This window comes from Lissotriton vulgaris, chromosome 7 (genome assembly GCF_964263255.1).
Source record: "Lissotriton vulgaris chromosome 7, aLisVul1.2, whole genome shotgun sequence".
In the NCBI taxonomy this organism is placed as follows: domain Eukaryota; kingdom Metazoa; phylum Chordata; class Amphibia; order Caudata; family Salamandridae; genus Lissotriton; species Lissotriton vulgaris.
In genome coordinates, this window is record NC_141695.1 from 1,527,287,161 (window position 1) to 1,527,310,931 (window position 23,771).

General features: G+C 44.1%; 2 protein-coding genes across 4 annotated transcripts in view; both read left to right on the forward strand.

Annotated features, from left to right (window-relative positions):
- Positions 1 to 23,771, forward strand: part of NFATC2IP (nuclear factor of activated T cells 2 interacting protein) — a 637,099-nt gene that overhangs the window by 411,324 nt on the left and 202,004 nt on the right. The window lies entirely within an intron of this gene.
- LOC147705936 (uncharacterized) overlaps positions 7,950 to 23,771 on the forward strand; it is a 47,449-nt gene continuing 31,627 nt past the window's right edge. The window contains exon 1 of the mRNA XM_086928413.1: positions 7,950 to 8,090. Coding sequence (XP_086784539.1) covers positions 7,950 to 8,090 — 141 coding nt within the window. The remainder of the gene's footprint in view (positions 8,091 to 23,771) is intronic.

Below are 23,771 nucleotides of genomic sequence, written 5' to 3' on the forward strand. Positions count from 1 at the left end.
CAGGGTGTATGTTACTGGACCCCGACTGGTTCGGATGGGGCTATCTGAAACTGATTTGTGCAGAAGAGGGTGTGGTCTTGTTGCTACGTTCATCCATGTCCTCTGGGAATGTCCATATATAGTTGAATATTGGAATAAGATACACAATACGATGAGTGAGGTCTTGGAGATCACTTTGCGGCCGGAGGCTAGGAGAAGCATACTCAATATTTGGGAACCGACAGATCTAAATTTGGCCCAGACCAAGTGGGCGAAACGCAATATAGTTCAAAAGTGGGGATCTGAGAGTCCGCCTACTCTCGGGGGTTGTAAAGAGGATATGGACTGGTGCATGTTCCGTGAAAAGACTGTCTATGTGGGAAGAGGCCAACCCCGTAAATGGTCTTCAGTGTGGGGTCTGTGGAATCGATACAAGGGAGATATTTGTGTACCACCTGCCAACTCTAACTTTGATGTTCCGGGCTCCCCCTGATCTCAATGTATTTATCCCTGACCCTTGTTCCCCCTCCCCCATCCGCATTCTCCTGTATTAAGTGCTGTAATATTGGAAAATGTCCCCTCTGTATAATGCCTTTAACCTCATGATGCCTTGTTTTAAATAAAAAGAAATATTAAAAAAAGAATGAGCAAGACAAGATAATGGACAGTCTCTGCTAGAATGATTTGAGGTCAACATTCTCACCCGTAGAGGGCTGTTAGTAGCATAGACCTTATGTTGTCAGTGAGAGCTTGCTATACTGATGTATGTTCTGGACATCTATGGGGAGAGGGGTTTGTATGAGATGCTTGCACAGCGTTCATTGGTATTGTTTAGATGTATTGTGAACTTTTGCATACCATACTGTGCCTTTGTGTGATAGAAACGTGCACTGCCACTGTTTAGTGCACCTCTCCCATATGTGTAAGAAATGTCAACTCTGCCTGCTTATGCTGTACTTGTCTTGCCTGCCTGGTTGCGTGCATATGTGTTAGAAGTTGCAGTGCTGCTACAAGTGGTTTACTTTGTAATGGGAGCTTACACGTTAGCTGCATGTGCGATACCGGTTATGTTTCTGAGTAGGGAAAGTTTGCACTGCTGATTACTAGTGGTATATCATCTTTGCTTGGTTACTTAAAATCATTGCAATCACAGCATCATAACTAACCCCCCAAAAAAACCAATTACATTTTAAAACAAGATTCTTCTCTTCACATAATACAAAAAACAATCCCATATAACAGTTTAAAACCTTGTTGATAACCCCAAATCTAGCCACCTTACATCTTGAATTACATAATACAGGTTAAAGTGACGGTGTGCTTTACATACTTTTCCATAGATATCATAAGGAAATATTATCGACCAATAGACATTCATTTCCCATCCTTTCGAATGATCGAATGTGCAAAAAGTGCATCAGTTTGCTGCGATGGTAACCCCGCTGATATTACATTTCAAATTAATACCATCGTAACAAAAATTATTAATTTAATCAAGATTATAAATCAGTAAAATCAATAGCACCAAGTTCATAAAATTAGAGGGGATCTACCCTATATTAAACATTTATCTACTGCCATTAAAAATGTTACCAACTGACATAGTAGTGGAACAGATTCACCGGACAATGACTTGATTAATGCCTGACGAGCATATCTCACACCACTCATCAGAAAATAAGGTCTCAGAAAAAAAGTCTAAGATTAGTCAACCTCGGGCATACACATACTATATGTACAAGAGTTCCCTGTGGCCAACCACAGAATCTACAATTAGAGTTCGGCCACTTTTTAATCCAAGAACGAGTGCCCTTCTTTGTTGGGTTTATACCCGTACGTAGCCTAAAACATTTCTTTAAACTTTACAGAAAAGAAGACATTTAAATATGGCTGAACACGCGGGGATTGATGTGAATTAATCACGTACCATACATAGTTTTTTTTCAGCTAAAGCAATTTTATCCAATTTAAACGATTCCGCTTTGATATACTTTTTTAAAATTAGTTTATAGTCCGGCATTTTTAAAGCTGACAGTTCAATTTCCAGGCCGATATCATGTAAGGATGCTAAAATATAGGCTCTCCATTTTGCAGTGTAAGCAGATTTATCAATTTCTTGCTAGCAAATATTCCTTAATGATGCTGGGGCTGATGTTGATGAAACAGCCATGCATTTTAGGAAGGATCCTTTTGATACCAGGCACTGTCTTTGGAGACCAAATTCAGTCTAATTGCTGCTTGACCCACTGACCTGTCAATGTACCCGTGTTAATGAAGATGATCCTGCTGCTAGCACTGCTTTCTTTTTCCATGTGCACACAAGGGGAACTTTCAATGATGCTTTGTTGAAACGGTCTGGTTTTTTATAATTGAGTCATTACTGTTACTGCACATATTGTACCTGTTTTTTGTGAGTTTGCACTGCTGCTGCATTTGTTCTGTTTGAGAGAGTGTACAGTTATAGGCAGATTAGATTTTCAGTTAGTACCTACCGTGGCGGACGTTTTTTTTGCACATGAAACTCTATTGGGCATTGAAATAACTGTTGAAGTGAAAGGCTGCTCTAGCTGGAGGTTTTAATTTAGTCTTCAGTTTGTGAACATTTGCTTTACTGTGGCCCACCAAACTTGCTCCTGTGAGAAGTTGGCCTGGTATATGCTGTCCACTAAAGTGGACACATTGCCCCTGTCCAAATGACCATTCTGATGTATGAGGTCAAAGGTGGCCTTTAGAAAGCTATCCTAGTGGTAGCTGTGAAGAGCATCCTTCAGGCATAATCTTGAAGGAATGTAAAGCAGCTTGGTTTACCAGAATATCACCCCCTATATTGACTAAATGAAAGGAGAACCACACAGTGGTTATATAAAATATGTATTTATTAATATAACACTAGAGTATCCTCTACATGAGGATAGAGCACAAAGCACACAATAAGAGATCAATAGAACAGTTGTAAGTAGCACAATACACTGGCCTACAGGGGGAGACCAAACCATATACTAAAATAGTGGTATGACAACCACAACTCGGGTCAAGACAAAGTCTCGAGCATGTAGAATCGCTGGGACACCAAGGAACCACCAAACGTGAGTAGGTAAGGACTCCACGGAGGGCGGGTGCAGGGTGGTAAAACAACTGCGGGCTCTGTACAATTCTTTGGGGAAGTCAGTTATAATTTTAAAGTTTATGGACCATTCTAAGAGGACTTTAAGCAAACCCTTTGCAACTTAAGAGTTTGAAGAGCCACCCTCCCCGTGGATACCATGGTACCAGAGTTACCTATCCCAGGGAAGCCAGGTGCATAGGCCTGTAGTGGTGTTGGAAACCTCCACCATTCGCAATGGAGGGCGTGTGCAGAAGTATTGCTGCCATGAAGGTGAAAAAGGCCCAATAGAATCGAAGCCTGGATTCTTGAAGGAAGGAACCTGAAAGCAGAGGGGACAGTCTGGGTCACTTCAGAGTGACCAGGGGCTTGGTAGACAAATGCCCACCGATGTCTGGTGCTTCAGGGACGGAGAAGAGATGCTTGACTCTGCAGCCACGAGTATCAGGAGACTTAGACAATGTTCAGGAGCCAGAGGCGAACTGCCCCACGAAGGATGACTAGTGCTGGGGGGTCGGTGGCCGGCTTAAGCACCCACAAGCCTTGACCAAAGCAACGCACGCAGGAAGGTCAAGCAGGTTACGGTGTGGAAAAGCAAGGTCCAGGAGACTCTCAGAGCAATGGAGAGTCAGGACACGTCTGTAGCAACCAGGGAAGCCCAACAGAAATCAAGGTGACCCTCAGGAGGGACCCCCAGGCCGAATGACCATGAGTTTGCAAAATACCTGCCCACGGAGCACTCGGTGCGAGGAGGCCGGAGTTCTTTGGTGCAAATGCCGCTCAGGTTAAGGACTACAGAGTCCAATGCACAAGCTCTGGAATCGCCAACAAGCATATTCAACTGCAAATGGACGTGGTGTACAGAGATTTGGGTTATGCAGTCCCCACGAGGTATACTGGCCTCAAACTTGCTGAGAGGGCAGCTCAACCTCCGAGTCCTTTGTAACACCCCTCCTGAGTTGCTGAAATCTTTAGAGTCTTCAGCTGCTCTGGAGCAGCAGACCGGTCAGTTACCTTAAGGTGCCTGCGAATGAAGGGGAGTGAATCCTTGACTCCAAGGGAGATTCTTCGATTGTCCTTAGTGCACCACAGATCCTGCACAGAGCCTTGATGGAGCAAGGCCACAGACAAAGCTTTGGATGGAGAGGTAGACTAAGTCGGGCCCAGTCGAAGTCCAGTGTCTCCAGACAGTCAAAGGTCAGTGGTTTCTTCTTGTAGAATCTTTTCCAGGTAAGTCCTTTTGTACCCACTGGAAGGGGTTGGTTAGATTCGGGGGGGACCCTCCTATGGGAGAGTCAGGACAGAGGGATGGTTACACCCATGTTCATTGTCCAGTTTCGCACCAGAGCAGGAGCCAATGGCTCCCAGAACTGGTTAGAGCTGGACTATGCGCAGAGACAACAAATGTTCCCCAAGGGCAGACTTTCGGGTACCCCGAGTGCACCCACCCATCACCAATACATTAAATCCTGTCTGGGAGGTGGCGATACCTCCCTGGGATGGGATGCCTATTGTGCTGCCTTCTTCTGCTCGAGCTTAGCTCGGCAGCAGGAGGGCAGAATTGTCTCTTGTCTGCAGCATCCATTTTGTGCGAACCAGGTCGAAGGCTGGCATCGGATAGAACAGTGATCCCTTGAAGCTCACTTCAGAAGGGTGGAATTATACCTCCCACACCGGTTACCGGTGTGGGGGTATGATTCCAAGGTGTTTGATTCCAAACACAATATTTTTCTATGCAGCAGTTTTCGAGAACATTTACCGCAAGGTTATAATGCACCTCTACCTATGTCTGGCTGAGTCAGACAACCCAGGAGAATGTTCCTCGAAGGCTGCAAAGAGACTCTGCTCATGCAGGTGCACCCTCTCACTAAAAACCCGCAAGAAAATGGGGTAACCCAAGAAGTCAGCAGACCTGGGTAGTGAAAATCATTCAAAAACAAGGGTCTCCAACTATTCTTTCAACAAGAACCATATTAATGAAGTAGTTAATTAAACTTTCACCTATTCAATGAGCATGTATATCAAAATTAGCCCGATCCAATTAATGTCAATTTTATCTACAGAGAAACAAAGCAAAAAGCAACAGCAAAATATTCAAAGAAGCACAGGGCAATTTTAATTCACTTCATTACATGTCTGTCTCATAAAAAACATTTGTGGTTGCCCAAAAGAAGGCGTGCAAAAGGATAGAGTTCTAAAGTGCTTAACCCCTTAAGTGCTGCTGACGGCCAATGGTAGTCAGCAGCGCTACCTCCCCAGTGCTGCGCACGACCATTGAACGTCCATTCAGCACTAGTTCTAATGGACAGCGCAGCACTGGGGAGAAATGTTTACACGCAGCTAAGGTGTTAATAGAAAAGGGTGGGAAAACAGCAATAAGGAGTGATATTTACAAAATCATATGAATAAGCAATACATTTGTACAAATTCATTCATTGGGTCCTGGTGTGTATTTTACAGTTCTAAACAGTCTATCTTAATTGAAGACTTTACTTACAAATTTAATGTTGCACACAAATTTTTATATACAACACCATCCAGGACAAATTAAAGCGTCGACGTTTCGACTCGTCTAGTGGCCTAGAGGTGATTTAAACCGTGGCCATGCGAGTCTTCATCAGGACTACAGATTTGGGCAACCAAAGGAGCAGCATGGGGCCCCACTGGAAGTAGAAAAAGGGGGAACACGCTTGGGCTCTTGGCTCTGTTCCACTGGTAATCTAATTATTACCTTGAGGTGGGTCGTAGCTGAAGTTAGTAATCCTCCAATGGCTGATTCTGCCTTGAGCACAACGCCGAACGGGAAACGGGGCAGCCAAGCGCGCCGGATACGATATCTACTCAATTGGAAGGCACATACCTTTACTGGACTGGATTGAACCAAGTCCCTCCCAAAGACCGACGAGGCAGCTAAGTACGCCTGATACGAGATCCATTCAATTGGGAATCCTATACCCGACTGGATTGAAGCAAGTCCAATCCTAAAACCGATGCAGACTTGCAGGCTTACCATAATTATTCTTTCAGGGTCCATTTAAATTGAATTTGTTGTGAATCCAAGCCTAACATTGGAGGATTACTAACTTCAGCCACGACCCACCTCAAGGTAATAATTAGATTACCAGTGGAACAGAGCCAAGAGCCCAAGCGTGTTCCCTCTTTTTCTACTTCCAGTGGGGCCCCATGCTGCTCCTTTGGTTGCCCAAATCTGTAGTCCTGATTAAGACTCGCACGGCCACGGTTTAAATCACCTCTAGGCCACTAGACTAGTCGAAACGTCGACTCTTTAATTTGTCCTGGATGGTGTTGTATATAAAAATTTGTGTGTGCAACATTAATTGGAGACTTTACTTCCAAATTTAAGATAGACTGTGTTTAGAACTGTAAAATACACACCAGGACCTAATGAATTTGTACAAATGTATTGCTTATACATATGATTTTGTAAATATCACTCCTTATTGCTATTTTCCCACCCTTTTCTATTAAGCACTTTAGAACTCTATCCTTTTGCACGCCTTCTTTTGGGCAACCACAAATGTTTTTTATGAGACAGACATGTAATGAAGTGAATTAAAATTGCCCTGTGCTTCTTTGAATATTTTGCTGTTGCTTTTTTGCTTTGTTTCTCTGTGGATAAAATTGACATTAATTGGATCGGGCTAATTTTGATATACATGCCCGTTGAATAGGTAGAAGTTTAATTAACTACTTGATTAATTTGGTTCTCACTAAAAACCCAGCATCCTGACTTCATGATTGAGAAGGCTTGCTATAGGGGTGGCTTATACGTTTTAAGTGTGATGACCTATAGAGCTAGTGAACCTATATCTAAAGTAAGTAGTGCATGCACCAGCTTACACAGATTGCATTTGCAGATCTGTAGTTCCATTTTCATGGTCTCTCATGGGTTGCATAATACATGCTTCATCCCGTGGGAGGCCTCTGGGATACCTATGCCCTGGGTACATGTGTAATAATTTAAGGGAGAAAGCAGATAGACTGGGGTCCTGTTTAGCTGGATCCCAGTCAGACTGGCCAAAAACAGTGCATCAAGTAAAAAGTGGAAGTGGGGGTAACCATAAGCAGCGGATCCTACTCTCCTACAGCTCCACGTAAAAGATCACACCTGTCTGAAATGTGTGCACTTAAGAGCCTGTCACAGCTCTTGGGCTTGTTATTGGTGGGGCTTGCCGCTATAAAGGCTCCTGACCCCAGACACCCTGCTGTCAAAGGTGCACTATGCTGGAGGCTGATACTACATGGTGGTTCTATCCTGCCAAGGAATGGCTGAAAAATAACTTTGGCATGTGAGCTGTAGTTCACATGCTTTGCATACTCCTGTCACCTAGTGTTGGTTCTGAATGTTTGCAAGTTTTTTCTTCGAAGTCTTTCCAGTCACGAGGTAAGGTGACTCCTCCTTTCGGTGATAATGCGCATTGGCATAGACTCCATTTTTTTTTCTTTCGCCATTGCGTTCTGACGTGAATGCTGCACTCTTGTTCGAAGCCTTTCTTCGGCTTCCCCTCTGTTCGCAATCCACTCTACCAGTGGTGGTATTGTTTTGTACGCGTATCCCACTTCTCAGCGTTGAAGAAAATGTATTTTTCCATTGGAAGACTCATGGAAGGCAGACGGGCCTAACCTTGTCGGTTCACCTCGCAGTCGATGGAATTGACTCCATTCAAGTTTTGTCCTTGGTGCCACACAAAGTATCTGCGCACTGACTCGCTTGACGTGTGCAACTTGTGCTTACACCCAGAGCAAAACGAACAGGACTGTGATGCGTTCCGATCGTTTTGATCGAAGAAAGCGCTCCACAATTGTCTGGCTCTGTTGTGAAATGCAAAGCCAGTACAGAGAATACATGTTGGACATCTTCAGTGAAGGTTCTGAGCAGGAAGAATTCGATGCACAAGGGTCCAAAGAGGAGCAGGAAGAACCTGTATCTATTCCAGAATTGAACTCCGAGATGGAAGAGGACATACTGAAAGGTCAACCATGTCCTGTGAGTACTGAACACCCCTTGCCCCAAAATCCAATTCAGATCAAACAAAAGTCTTCGGTTCCACCTCCGCGCCACTGTCCGTATCAAGATATTTCTAACGTGTTTCCTTCCGGTTCGTCACTGAAACACATTGTTAAGCCTTCTGGCTCAGGATAGTCTTACAAAGTCAGGCACCGAAACCTTGGGGCGCATAGCTGAAGGCTGCTTTGGAGCAGAAACCATAGACGTCTAAAACTGCTTCGGAACCCAAAGCTTCCACGCCAAAAAGTCATTCCACCCAGGCATCCAAGTGTTCGTGCCAAAACTGAAAAGTGCTCCTTTGCAGCTGCAGGATCCGTTTTTAGACATCCCACTTCCCAAATCAAACCCAAAACAAAGGAACTTTACATTAATCCCGATACAGGGCATCATCTTACTAAACTGTCTCAGAAGTGCAAACCTGAGTCAGAGGACACACATTATCACATTCCTTTGAAGAGGAAGAATGTCTGTACTAACCACTCTCATCCTCTTCCTCCACCTCATTCCCCTACATCACCTTCCCCACCATTAGAACATTTACTTATTACACCAACTAACTCTCCACCTCCACAACCTGATGATGGGGATAATCTTTTACCGGTAGATCCCTGAAAAGACTACAACACTGACCCACAGAATGACCCAGACCTTTACCCTGCAAAGCATTCCCCTCCTGATGACCATGTAGGAGATCTAGAATTACTTGCTAGAGCTGCAGGATATCACTGGGTATAATTACACAAGGAATCCCTAGAGGAAGATTTCATATTTGAAACCCTCTAACACACAAAGATCTAGTCGGACTCCCCCTAAGCTCAAAGGCATGATGAACCATGCTGATGGACCCTGTTCGTGCTCGTATTCTCACCCCTAGAATAAACAAAAAATATAATCCTACTCCATCTGATTCAGCTTTTATTAAAGGGCAGTTATCACTAGACTCTTTGGTCGTCTCGAATGCCCGTAAACAGCCAAATTCACAAACCTTGGGGATGCCCCCTCTGCAAACAGCCGAAATTGGTAGACACCTCCTGGTAAGAGTAGCTGTCCAAGCAGCGAATCATTGGAGGCATTCCCAACACCCAGGCCCTACTAGCCAGGTATGATAGAGCGCACTTGGACGAAATGGAGCAATTGCTCCAATATTTCCCACATTAGCACAAGGCTAAAGCTCAATTATAGTGCAAGAAGGAAAGCTCCTCTCCAATTCCTCTATTAGGTGTGCTTTAGATGCTGCTGACACCCCGGGCGAGGAAGCAAAAGACACACAATTGAGGGACGGAATGCAGAACAAATCAAAACATTCACCCCCTGTCAAGAGAGGTGGGTTAACTCATTCTTTTGCTCACCATGCCACCCCAGTTTAGACCTGGCCATATGCAAATCAGTCTTGACCCTGTGCCTCATAGGAACAGTCCAGCTCGAACTTCTAAGCCACATCCTCCCTTAACCAGAAACAAGCATCCTAGGACCGGCTTCAGGGTTTCACCCCTCTTCAGTCAGGATAGCTTTTATCCAGTGGCACAGTGTGCCAGGGACCCACTTCTGCGCATACCCGGCGCACTTAGGGCAAGTAAGCTAAAGGCACGCAATTTATGGACGGAATGCAGAACAAATCAAAACATTCACCCCCAGTCAAGAGATCTAGGTTAACTCCATTTCTATCGAGGCTAGAGAGATCAACACTAGTGTGTTGCTGAGAAGATGCGGGTGAGGATTTCTGGTGTTAAACCTGCAGTCCAATATTTCATTTTAAATACTTAATTTGACAAAGTGCATCTCTTCTGCCCGAAGTAGGTCAGTCATTGGAGAAAATGAAGAAAGATAAAGAAGTGGTTAAGTCAATGGGAGCCCTACAGTCTTCTAATCGTGGCTCCTTTTGTGGCTCCTTCTATCGTGGGGGCTCCAAGACCACGTCCTTGGACAATACTGCTGCCTCAAACAAAGGCAACAATCAATCCTCCTCCTCAAGGGGCTTCTTTAGAGGAGGGTACAGATGTAACAACGCAAAGGTAAGAGTAAAGGTTCCACACTACTTAATTCCCCCTCCCCTAACAAGCAGTGATTTGCCTACACTTTCCAGATCCTTTAACACCTGTCAGGGGACGTATTTTACAATTCCTCCCCATTTGGCAATCCATAACTACTGACAAATGGGTGTTAAAATGTTTGGAGGATTGTGGCAAGCTCCTACCTCATACTCACAAAATGTCACCAGAACATTTACACCTGCTCAGACAGTGTGGTATCGAGTCTCAGCAAGGCCTAATTGCGCCGCTTAAAGCCCTAAAACCATAGAAGTGAAGTTGGCACGGAAACTGGAATAGAAAAGAGATTTATTAAGACCTCATGAGGTGGAACTACAGTCACACAGTACCCTTAGGCAATGCATGAAGTAGCACACCGAATGGAAGGCACATGGTCCTTTTATACCCGCACAGGGGCTCAAAAGAAGGTGGTACACATGTTCAGATAAGTTTTATGTACATATAAGGACATTTTGAGAACACACATCCAACTAGTGGGAGGAGCCAACGATTGTCCAGTTGGGGTAAACGCATTCCTGACAGTGATGGATCAGAAACAGATGTGGCTCGACTGAGCATGCGTGTAATCGTCAGTAGCTAAATATAATTGTTTCTAGGCAGATTACACAAGCAGTTAACAAAGAGATAGGACAGAGCACATGGTGAACACGAGGTAGCACATGGCATACAAAATGGCTGACAAATACAAAATGGCTTCCAAGAAACTGGCAAGATAACCTCAGAAAGCTCACTGGCTTTATCGAAAGCTGAAGACAGCTGTTCATTAGGGATGATCTAAATATGCATCATACACATCTTTCAGCATCATTTCAGCAATTTCCTTCTGTTGGGCTTTCATTTCAGGGACATTTCTTTTAATAGGGGTACAAGCAGAAATACAAATGGATCAGATCGTAGGACCACATTGTAGGCAAACACAAAACGTAAATAATATTGTGATTACAAAGCATAGGGCAGTCAATATCTTCCAACCACAAAAGGTAAATAATGACCATATCCAGCTCGAAAATGTCCAAGTACCAGTTTCTGGATGGATTTCTGCAGCAATTTTATGCATTTTAGAAATTGCATCCTATACGGAGGGCGAATTATCGGGGATAAAGACACAACTACTTACGATAATGCGACATGCACCACCTCGATCAGCTAACATTGCATCTAAAACCATTTTATTCTGGAGAGCAACAATTTTTGCAAGTTGGAGCTCCGCTGTAATATTTCCTAATGCCATTGCTGTCTGATTTGCAACAGCTTCTATAACTCGAGTTAATCGCCTTAAATTTCGACTGTTTAATGCAGCACCCACAAAGAACAAACCTAGATTAAAATCAACATATTGCTGTAATGTAGTGTCAGTCTGGTCCACTTCATCCATACTAATTGTTCTCTTAACTCTATTTATAGAAATATCATTGTACAATACAAGATTCTTGTGATATAATGCAGGTGCCAAAAATACATGGGGTAACGGGAAAGATATGTAGCACACTCCTGACCAACCCATTGGAAGCTGATCATAACCTTTATTCCCACAAATAAAATATGTATTGTGAGAAGCCGTAAATGTGCTGTTTGCACCTTCAATTGTCAATATGATCGTGCATTCACTACTACCTACTAGAAAAGTCTCCACACTACTAATACATAAGTCTGCTTTTGCTTTGGTAACAAATCACAAAAAGTTCATCAATTTTAATTGTCCTTGTTCTGGTGAAGACATATGGTGACAAAACATTGTCTGGTTGGTACTCTTCCTGTTCCCATTTAGTTCCTTTAGCTTGAGGATATCCATCCTTATCTTGATAAACTTTATTAAGACGAAAGTTAATCCTGCCTACCGAAGGTTTTCTAGATGCAAACAAAAGCGCATACCAAGCTTGGCAAGAACCATTGTGAGAAAAGGGAAGTGGAATAAAAGTTGTTCCTCCCTTTTTTCTGGTGGGCAGGCATCATCCCACACACCGAACAGTTAGTAGTATTCGTAGCATTGTGTGTATGATGTAACATCTGAATAAAAAGTGTTATTCAAATAAGATTGTCAATGTTTTTGTTAATGATAGGGAAGAGTAAAATGAAAGTTCAATTGGAACGGGAGTAGTGGCAAGCTAAAGTTGTTGAACAGGGGCCACCTTCTCCACAAACCAAGCTGCTATTGCTATAATCACCGTAGCAACAACAAACCCTACAGGACAAATTAATCTTCTGTTACTCATTTCAGTAGCAGTAATAAGCAAACTTTTCTAAAAAAAAAACGATTTAAATGATTGTTGGAGCTCTTATCCCGTGGGTAGCCGTTGATTTCTTCACCGCAGGTCAAGACAGGTGTCGCACACTAAGCAGGGCTGCTCCCCCTCCCCTTGCCATGTCGGCATTCCGTTTTACTACCCAGGGCGGTCTCAACCAGTCGTCTTTGACATAACAGATTCTTTTATTGGTCTCAGTTGGTATCGTGATGTTCCAGGAATTGTGTGGTCCGGAAAGCCCTCCTCGGATTCGTCAGGTGTGATGGCTAGGCTCTTTTCCTTGTTCAGAAGCTCTCGTTGATCAGTCAGCACAGCAGGTTCCACCAAGGAAGGTGACACTCGTCGACAATGGGTGCCATATATCCACCTTTTCCAGTCACCCGAAATGCTGTCCTCGTGGCCAAGAGTACCTGTTCTGGTCCGCGCCACCTCGGCTCCAAGCTGTTCGGCCTCTCAAAGACTCTGACCATAACCTGGTCCCCGAGGCTGAAGATCGTGAGCCTCACCTGTAGATCTGTCAGGAAGAGCTTCTCGGCCCTGTTGATGAATAGAAAGTAAACTGTCTGTTAATTGTGCCAAATAGTCATTCATCAAAACACAAGGTACATCATGTATAGGACGTGGCTTAGGAGCTCCCCAAATATTAATTGGCCTTCCAAACACCACTTCATAAGGTGTGATCCCAGATCGTGAATGTGGCACCGATCTTATGGATAACCATGCCAGAGGGAAGGCATCTGGCCACTTCAAAGACGTGGAAGCCGCAATTTTTGCTAATTTAAGCTTGAGTAGAATTTTACCTTTCCACCAATCCTGCTGATTGTGGATGGAAAACTGCATAAAATTTCTGTTTGATCCCTAATCCTATCAGGACATACTCAACAACTTGCCCAATAAAATGGGGTCCGTTGTCACCTCACAAAAGTTTACAATCACCGAATCTCGGGGAATACTCCTTCAACAGCACCTTAGCTGTAGTTAGCTCTGTATTATCTTTCGTAGGGTATGCCTCTATCCATTTACTAAAGGCGCAAACCACCACTAAGACATACTTAAGATTGTTGCAGTGCTCAAGTTGGATGTAATCCATCTGCAAAACTTAAAGGTGCAGTCGGTGTAGCAAACCCTGGAGGAGTTTGTGTCCCTTTACCAGGATTATATTGTAAACAGATCAAGCAAGACTGTACTACTCTTAGCAGTGCTGGCAATCTCAGGATGTTCCCAGACTCGTGTAAGCAATTTTATTATTGCAAGAGCTACAACATGTGCCAGCCCATGTGCCATTTGAACCATAGTTTGTAAATAGGCTGCAGGTAATTTCCACTTATCCATGTCTTTAGTAAGCCAGCAACCCTCATCGTCCAACACGCCGCCTTTGGACCATTGCTCAAGTTCTGCTTTCGAGGCAGATCTCTGTGCATCTAGCACTTCCTCTCTAGCATCATGCCATTGCTCAGCTTGAGATTTTAGCACGTACATAGAAGTGGCGCTTCGCTGCATCACAGTCTCACGAGCTACGCGATCAGCAAAAGCCTATTTTATCAGTCACTTTCTTGTGTGCGCTACGCTTCACAATTGCTATCTTCTTTGGGTATGTTAGCGCAGTTAAAAGATTCTGTACCAATTCTCCATGCATAATCTGTATCCCGTGTGATGTCGGAAAACCTCTCTCCTTCCAGAGTAGGCCAAAATCATGGGCCACTCCGAAAGCATAGCGGCTATCCATGTAAATGTGCACACATAAATCAGTGCTAAGCTCACACGCTTGTCGGCGCCATTCGTTCAGCTGCCTGAGCAGACTTCTGTGGTATGCGAGTTGTCCCCACTACTGTCAAGTGTTGTAATGGCATATGTGGCTGAGGTTGTGCCATCTGGTAACTTCAAACAGGACCCATCAACCCACAATTCCCCATCTTCACCTGGAAGGGGCGTGTCTTGCAAGTCAATGTGACCCTTTGTCTGTTCCTCAGTAAGGAAAATGCAATCATGAGGCTCCTTTTGATTGGGACTGAGCCGCAGGGTATGGCAACAAAGTGGCTGGATTTAAAGTGGCACACCTCTTCAAAGTAATATGAGGCACTAGTAATGTTAGTTCATATCCTGTCAGACAGGCACTAGTTAGATGTTGTGTCCTAGTCTGATTCAGGAGAGAATCTACTGCATGGGGTACTAATACTAACAGTTTGTGACAAAACTACCCCTTCACTCTAACATATAGACACAGCTGCTGCAGCCACTGCACGAAAACGCCCAAGCAATCCTCGAACAGGATCAAGGACCGCTGAAAAGTATGCACAGGGCCGCTGCTTATCACCGTGTGTCTGTACCAAAGCGGACAATGCACATCCATCTTTCTCATGCACATAGTGTAAAAGCCTTTGTGTAATCTGGAGTACCTAACACTGGTGCAGAACAAAGAGCTTGAATAAACTGCTGAAAAGCATTTTCACATTCATCTGTCCATGGGAGGGGCATGGGAGTGTCTTTAGTCAAAAGTGCTAACAAAGGTTTGACGATGTGTGAAAATCGTAATATCCACTGCCTACAAAATGAAGTCAAACCAATAAAGGCACGAACCTCTTTCTGAGTGGAAGGTACTGGTGTCTAAAATTGCTTGAATACGATCTGGTGTCAGTGCACGACCCTCCTTAGACAGAATGTGTCCTCAGTAGGTCACCTTCGGTCTACAATATTGCAATTTCTTTCGTGACACTTTGCTTTCTTTTCTTGCTACGCACCATCACAAAGACAAAGTACTTTCTTCACACAGTTCAGGCGTATCGGCTGCCAACAAGATGTCATCAACATATTGTATAAGAGCCACTCTTTTCGGTAAGTCAAAAGAATCAAGTTGCCTTTTCAGTGCTTGACTGTAAATACTTGGACTCTCTGTATAGCCATGAGGAATTCTGCAAAATCTGTACGATCGATTATTCAAAGTGAAGCCGAACAAGTATCGGCTATCAGGATGAATAGGGATCGAAAAGAAAGCATTCAAGTCTATCACAGAGAATGTGGTCTCTGTGGGGGGTACCAAAGTAAGTAATGTTGTAATATCAGAAAACACAGGATATTGTGGTACCACGATCTTATTTACTTCCCGTGAATCGATAATAAACCTATAAATCCTAGTATCAGTATCTTTTTTCAAAACTGGAAGAATCGGGCTATTGCAAACATTGTAAGGGGCTTCCTCCACAACCCCAACTTCAGTCAAATCACGAACAATATGTATGAGTGCTACATCCTCTTGGGAAATCCTATACTGAGGCAAACGTGGTAATAAAGCACCCTCCTTTGACACTAATGTGCACTGGTGGAATAATCTGTCCAACATCAGTGTCCGAAGTAGCCCACAAAACACTCTGGAGTGAAGCTAATGCAGTGTCCTCTTTAAGAAGACAAGATCCTGCGGGCACAGGGTAATTCTCATTCAAAATAACACGCACTCCTTCAGGAGCACAGCATATTATAGCTCTGAAATACTTAAGCATATCAAGACCCACAATATTGTCTGGCGTGTTCGGTGATAGTAAAAACGGACATGGAGCAGTAAACCTGTCAACATGGAATGCAAGTGGTTGTGACATTGGGCTAAGGGAGGGAGTTCCATCGAACCCTATCTATGTAATAGTTGAGCCAGACAGGGGAGCCCTTGGAACCAATTGTTTAGACAAGGCGCTACGAGTAGCTCCTGTAGCAACCAGAAACCGATCAGTAGAACCCAAAACATGTTCTTTAATATAGGGACCCGTCTGATCTACTGGAACTTCAACCGATTCCTTACCCCATCCTAGGCTGTCCTATGCATAAGCAGAATAATGAAAATCAGATGGCGCGCAATCAGATATTTGATATTGGTTATGTCTATCAAAGGTGTTAAAGCCATTCTGACTTCATTCATTAGAGTCAAACCTGGCACGATCATTTATGCTCCCTCTAGGCCCTGAGTATCCTGAACGATTTCTCATTTGTCCTCATTTATTCTGCTGGGCGCGTAATACCGGACAATCAGAAAGCCAGTGTCCGAACTGTTAGCAATACGCACACTGGTCAACTGATAAATTAGAATGAGTGGAAGACGAACCATAGGATCCACATCTACCTCTATCATTACCTCTAAAAGGTGGACCATAAGCTTGAGCCATCATAACTTTCGTTTACAATTCCTTAGTCTTTTTATCCTCATTACCCTTTGCTTCTAGCTCCTGGCGTTCGTAATACTAAGCCATGGTTAAAAGAGAAACCGGAGAGGAGGTAGTCCACAAACTCTCACTAGCTTTTAAGTGACTGGCTATTTCTGGCCGCAAGTTGGCGACATATTTATCAACGAACAAATGTCTGCCTGTATCACCTGTTAATGACTGGCCATTAAAATCATGAAATGCTTCCTCAAAACGCGTAAAGAAATCTGACACTGACTCATCTACTTTTTGTTTGCACAATGCTAATATAGTCCAATCTATTTTTTTAGAGGGAATAATCGTTTCTAATTTAACTAATATAGCTGCTGGAAGATCTAGAATTAGCCGACATGGTTTCTGTGCGCATTCCCTTTCCGAATATGCTAATTCGATATTTTTCCATAACGCTCCAAAAGTTACATTATCAACTTTACGAATAGTTCTCCACATATCGGGGGGTAAAATGAATCCAAAAAACAAATAAATATCAGGCAGTGTCATGGTACAAGAACTAATAGCACCCTCAACTTCCTCATAAAAGGCTGCTGGATTTTTACGCGGATCGGGCAATGCCATAACATCCGCTCTATTCCAAGGAGTATAAACCCAATTATAAATAAAATAACTCTTAGCATCAGCAGAAGCTTTATCCTCATCTGTTCCCTCGCCTTTAGGAAGAATATACAAGGGTGCGGCTTCCCGCATAGGTTTCGCATGAACTATCATAGTCTTGTCTGATCCGAAGATAGAGGCTTGAGCTGTGCCGGTCTGAGATGTATGCGCAGTTGCGTCTGCTGCCTTTTTCTCCTGCCGCAGTCGAGCTGCCTCCGCACGTATTTTAACCAAATGCCTGATTGAGTCAGCTACCTGGGAAAAGAGAAAAAGACCGTCACGCATGTTCTTATAATCCTGTGTCACATCGATAGGCTCAAGTTCTCCTGAAATTTTCCTAAACCATTCAATAACTTCTCCAGCAAATGCTTCCGTAAAATATACCTGCTCCTTCTCTGGCCAGTTTTTCATTTCCTCTAAGAGTTCGGGGCAGAGGCTGTATTAAGAGCAGCTTTACGAGCAGCAGATCTAAGGTCAGCAGAGCGTACAGCAGAAATCATAGAATGAGTGTCTTGCTTTTTATCTTGATCTTCAGAAGATTTATCATCGGGCTTATCAGGAGCAGAAGGGAAAATATACGGGGGTGGAGAAAAATCTAATAAGAAAAATTCTTGTTGCTTATTAAGGATAGGATAAAGGGGTTGCCTAACGGCGTACTGGCCAGTTAACTGTAAATTGCGCTCCCTTTCCTCTTTTTCTTTTTAATTCTTTTTTTTCCTTGTCTTTTAACTCTATAAGGCTTTCGCGTGAATGGTTTTACGCTGTTCGTTTTCAATTAAGGCTTGCTCCCGCTTCATTCGCTCACGCACCGCTTTCTCCCACATTCGTACACAATCAAACAGATCTTGTCTAGACTTTCGCTGAAACATACACTGCTCCACATTCTGAATCTTTCGTAAATCAAACGACCCATTCATAGGCCAACGCAACTCAGGATCCTTTTTAGTGTATTTATTCCATAACATACTGTACATTATGGAAGAAAGACCATACTTTACATACATATCCCAATTAGGCGTCCCCTCTGGGGGAGCTGGTTGAGCTTCGTCGAGTTTCAAACTGCTACCATTACAAAAGCAACACATCCTACAAAGTGCGCTGAAAACGGGCATGCCAAAAATAATGCAAAATATGCAATATTATAATGAAAGTATCGCCTAAAGTATCTACGTACGGTGCGCCGTTCAAAACAAATATAAGACAAAAATCTCCTCATTACCTGCCTATATAAATTGAAATTTATAAATAGTTTTTCCAAACAAAATCAAATGTTAGCTAACGCATACAAAGAGCCGCAGTAAGTGTTGCTAAACTTCCTTACCAATCCAAGGCTTTAATACCAATCCTGTTAGTGTCCAGATTCCAACTGCCAAGTTCTTCAAAACGACCAAACGGTCTCTGCAGGGCGAATCAAGAGAAGAGATCTCAGTCGAGGACCGGCACCACCTGGATGGTCCGATCAGAAAGAAAGGAATAACGCCCTAGATGCCAAGACTCGAGTCTCCCCCGGCAGTGATCACGCCCAAAGCGAGTTTCTAATCCTTTGTTTCGAGCAGTCCTTCGGGCATCCGAGTCGCCGATGAGCCCCACGTTGGATGCGCCAATTTGTGGTATCGAGTCTCAGCAAGGCCTAATTGCGCCGCTTAAAGCCCTAAAACCATACAAGTGAAGTTGGAACGGAAACTGAAATAGAAAAGACAGATTTATTAAGACCTCATGAGGTGGAACTACAGTCACACAGTACCCTTAGGCCAGAGGTCTTCAAACTTTTTGATGCCGAGACCCCCTTGTAAAACCTTTTTAGGCGTAAGGACCCCCTTCCGACAAAAGTTTCTCGAAACTGGTACTCCTCATCATCAACTTTTGACAACCATAAATCCGCCTGTTAGACCTCATCACATCCCTCCATCATTCATCCACCCACACTTTCACACATACATCTATCCACCCTTTCATCCTTCCATCCATACATCCATCCGTCATCCATCCACCCTTCCTTCCATCCACCCATCATTCATCCGCCCACCTTTTCACACATCCATCATTCATCCATGCAACCTTTTATCCATTCATACATCCATCCACCCTTTCATCTTCCCATCCATACATCCATCCTCCCATCCATCATCCATCCACCCTTTCATCCATACATCCATCCGCCCTTTCATCCATCTACCCATCATTCATCCCCCACCTTTTCACACATCCATCCATACATCCTTCATCCGTCCACCCTTTCATCCTTCCATCCATACATCTATCCTTCACCAATCTATCCTTCATCCATCCACCCTTTCATCCTTCCATACATCCATCATTCATCCATCCATCATTCATCCATCCACCTATCATTCATCCACCCATCTTTTTACACATCATCCATCACCAACCACCCTTTCATCATCCATCCTCCGTCCACCCTTTCATTCTTCCATCCATACATCTATCCTTCACCAATCTATCCTTCATCCATCCACCCTTTCATCCTTCATCCATCCACCCTTTCATCCTTCCATCCATACATCCATCATTCATCCACCCACCTTTTCACACATCCATCCATCCTTCAGCCTTACATCCACCCATCCACCCAGCATTCATCCACCCACCTTTTCACACATCCATCCATCCATCCTTCAGCCTTTCATCCATCCACATCCATCCATCCTTCAGCCTTTCATCCATCCACATCCATCCTTCAGCCTTACATCCATCCACATCCATCCATCCTTCAGCCTTACATCCATCCATCCACCATCATTCATCCACCCACCTTTTCTGTGCCTCTCTCATGGGGGGGGGGGGATCAGTATCTGTCGTTGTCCTTCTTTCCCGCTCACAGGAGGGCATCTCTGTGCCTCCCTGCTGGGGGCGTGGGACGTGTCATGGGACCCACAGCTCCAGGTGCGCAACAACATCCATTGAACTCAAAGGGCTAAACTACAGCCACTCCCCCAGCCCCCCCCCCCTCCCCCCCAGCTCCCCCCAGCTCGTGTATTTGAGCCAGGCTGAAACAGCTTCAGGGACACACACAGTCACACCCAAGTACTTGAAAGGTCTTTAAAAGACCTTCTACTTGTTAATGAGGCGTTGATGTTTTTCACACCTCAGTGTGAATTAGGCCTCCGCCGTGAGCACCCTCGATCAGCCCAATGCCAGGAACTGCACTCTGAAGAATCTGCGACCCCCTTCCCAGGACTCCACGACCCCCCTGGGGGTCGGGCCCCACAGATTGAAGACCGCTGCCTTAGGCAATGCATGAAGTAGCACACCGAATGGAAGGCACATGGTCCTTTTATACCCGCACAGGGGCTCAAAAGAAGGCGGTACATATGTTCAGATGAGTTTTATGTACATATAAGGACCTTTTGAGAACACACATTTAACTAGTGGGAGGAGCCAATGATTGTCCAGTTGGGATAAACACATTCCTGACAGTTAAGGATCAGATACAGATGTGGCTTGACTGAGCATGCGTGTAATTGGCAGAAGCTAAATATAACTTGTTCCTAGGCAGATTACACAAGCGTTTAACAAAGAGGTAGGACAGAGCACATGGTGAACACGCGGTAGCACAAGGCATACAAAATTGCTGACAGAAATACAAAATGGCTTCCAAGAAACGGGCAAGATAACATCAGAAAACTCACTGGCTTCAGTGAATGCTAACCTGCTCGCTTTTAATTTACGACAACAGGAAGCCCAGTCTCTTGCTAAAAGGAACCATAGAGCCTGTACCATAACATCAAGGGTCAGGCGTGTACTCCCTGTATTTTCTAATTCCCCAAAAGGGCAGCTCCTTGAGACTTATTCTGGATCTCAGAGAACTAAACCTCTCCACATTGTCTGAACATTTCCACATGGTGACACTTCAACAAGTGCCTCCACTTCTACAGCAGGGTGACTTTGTCTAATTTAGACTTAAAGGACTCATACATATTTCCACATTCCAATTCATCCCTCATCTCCGATTCGTGACAGCGGGTCAACATTACCTATTCAAAGTACTACTGTTTAAAGTCTCCACTGCTCCCAGAGTATTTACCAAAAGCCTGGCAGTAGTCGCAGCTCATCTAAGACAGCACATTCATGTCTTCCCATACCTGGACGACTGCTCAACAAAGCTAGCTTTAACCAGAAGTGTCTCCCAACACACTCAAGCCACAATTCACTTACTACACCAACTAGGGTTTACAGTGAATGCGTTGAAGTCTCATCTAGAACCTTCCAACACACAAGCCTAGACCATAGACACTCAAAGAGCTCTAGCCTCTCCCAATACAGCCATAAATCTCCGTATTCAGTCTCTTCTCACTCCGTAACAGCCCAACCAATTATTACCAGCAAAGTTCTTCAAGCAACTGCTTGGAATGATTGAGTCTTGCATCCTGATTGTTCCCCATGCAAGACTTCACATGCTTAGCAAGTCAGTGGAACCAGTCGCATGGTCAATTGACAGACCTAGAGTTGGTAGATGGCCGTACCCGTCGCTCTCTGCAGTGGTGTGACCCACAAAATGTATCCAAAGGGCGGCCCTTCATCAATTCTGTTCCACAGACCCGTCGCTCACTGGTTGGGGTGTTCACTTACACCATCATCGAATCCAAGGGTTGTGGGGTCTAAAACACCAGTGTCTCCATATAAATCACTTTGAGCAAATAGCAGTGTCTCGAACACTTCGAGCTTTTCAAGTTCACCTCATAGGCAAAGCTATCCTGGTCCGCAGAGACATGACAGCTATGTACTATATACAAAAACAGGGGGGGGGCACATATACTCTAACTGTCCCGCCTAGCACATGCCATTGGGAAATGGGCTATACGCCACAAAATGTATCTCCTGGCAGAGCATCTTCCAGGAGTAAATCATCCGATTGCAGACCTTCTCTACAGGCCGAGGCAGCAAATGCACACGTCGAAACTTCATCACTAAGTTCTCCTCCCCTATTTTCAGGAATGGGGATTTCCTCACATAGATCTGTTTGCCACCATGTAAAATACCCTAGCTTTGCCTCCAGGTTCCCACACCCGCTCTCCAAAAACCATGCCCTATGAATGAACTGGTCCGGAATATTTGCTTACGCTTTTTTCGTCTCGCCCACTCATTCCGCTGGTAGTTGGGAAACTCAGGCAAACATCCCTCACTCAGATTCTCACAGCTCCCACATGGGCACGTAAACCCTGGTCCACCACCCTACTTGAACGGTCAGTAATTCCATACCAAATGCTGCATCTCATCTCCAATCTCCTCACTCGGAGCCATGGAGAAATCGGGTATCCAAATCCCAAAGAACTCAACTTGGCGATCTGGCTCCTGAAGTCTTAGAGTTTGGCTGTTTACCAACCGACTGAATGAATATCCTAAAAGAGGCTAGAAAGCCTACTAGTATGGCATGTTATGCAGCAAAATGTAAATGGTTTGATATCTATTGCAACAATAACGATATCGATCCTCTTGATTTTGTACAAAACCTCATCTGTCATCAGTTACATTTACAGCAATCTGAATTAGCCTATACATCCATTTGCTTACATGTAGCAGCAGTAGCTGCATACTTTCAAAACAGACACCACTTCTCTCTTCAGAGTACCTGTGATTCAAGCCTTTATGTAAGGATTAAAAAAGGTGATGCCACCAAGAGTCCCACCTGCACCAGTATGGAGCTTAAACATTATCCTTACAAGGCTAATGAGTCAACCTTTTGACTCTCGTGGATGGTTGCTTTTCTCGTCGCAATCACTTTACTAAGGAGTGTTGGTGAACTGCAGGCATTAACTATACAATAGCCTTTCAGCTTCAAGAAGACAGAGTGGGTCTTCAAACCAATCCTACATTTCTTCCTAAAGTAGTCTGTTTTTCAAATCAATCAGTTGAACCGGTGTTCTTTCCTCAACCTGATTCTGTAGCAGAAGAGCTCTACTATATAGAAAACTAAATTTTGCAAAACAAAACCGCTTTTTGTTGCTTTTTTGCCACTACGCCAAGGCAATCCCATATCTAAATCACACATTGCAAGATGGATTGCGAAAGTATCCAAACATGTTGGGTGAAAGCAAAAATACATTTGCTAATAACCCCTAGAGCGCATTCTATTCGCAAGATAGAGGCTACTATGGCCTTCATGGGGAATATTCCCCTAGCTGACCTCTGTAAGAAGGCAACGTGGTCTACACCGCTCGCATTCACCAAGCACCATGGTGTAGATGTGTTAGCGAGGCAACAAACTAATGTAGGCCAGGCAGTACTTAAAACACTGTTTCAAACGACCGCAACAGCTACAGGTTAGCTGCCGCTTTGTTATACTGCTGTATAGTCTATGCAAAGCATGTTATCTACAGCTCGCATGTCTGGAACAGATAATGTCACTTACCCAGTAAGCATCTGTTTTGGCATGTAGAGCTGTAGATTCAAATGCGCCCACCCGCCTCCCTGGGTACCTGTAGTTGTTGCAGTTTTCACTTTACAAACATATGCAGGGACATCTCTATTCTACACTTACGAACTCCATTCTCACCATCTGCGAGTAAACCGTAACAATGGGGTCGATGCCCATCCGCATTATCACCGAAAGGA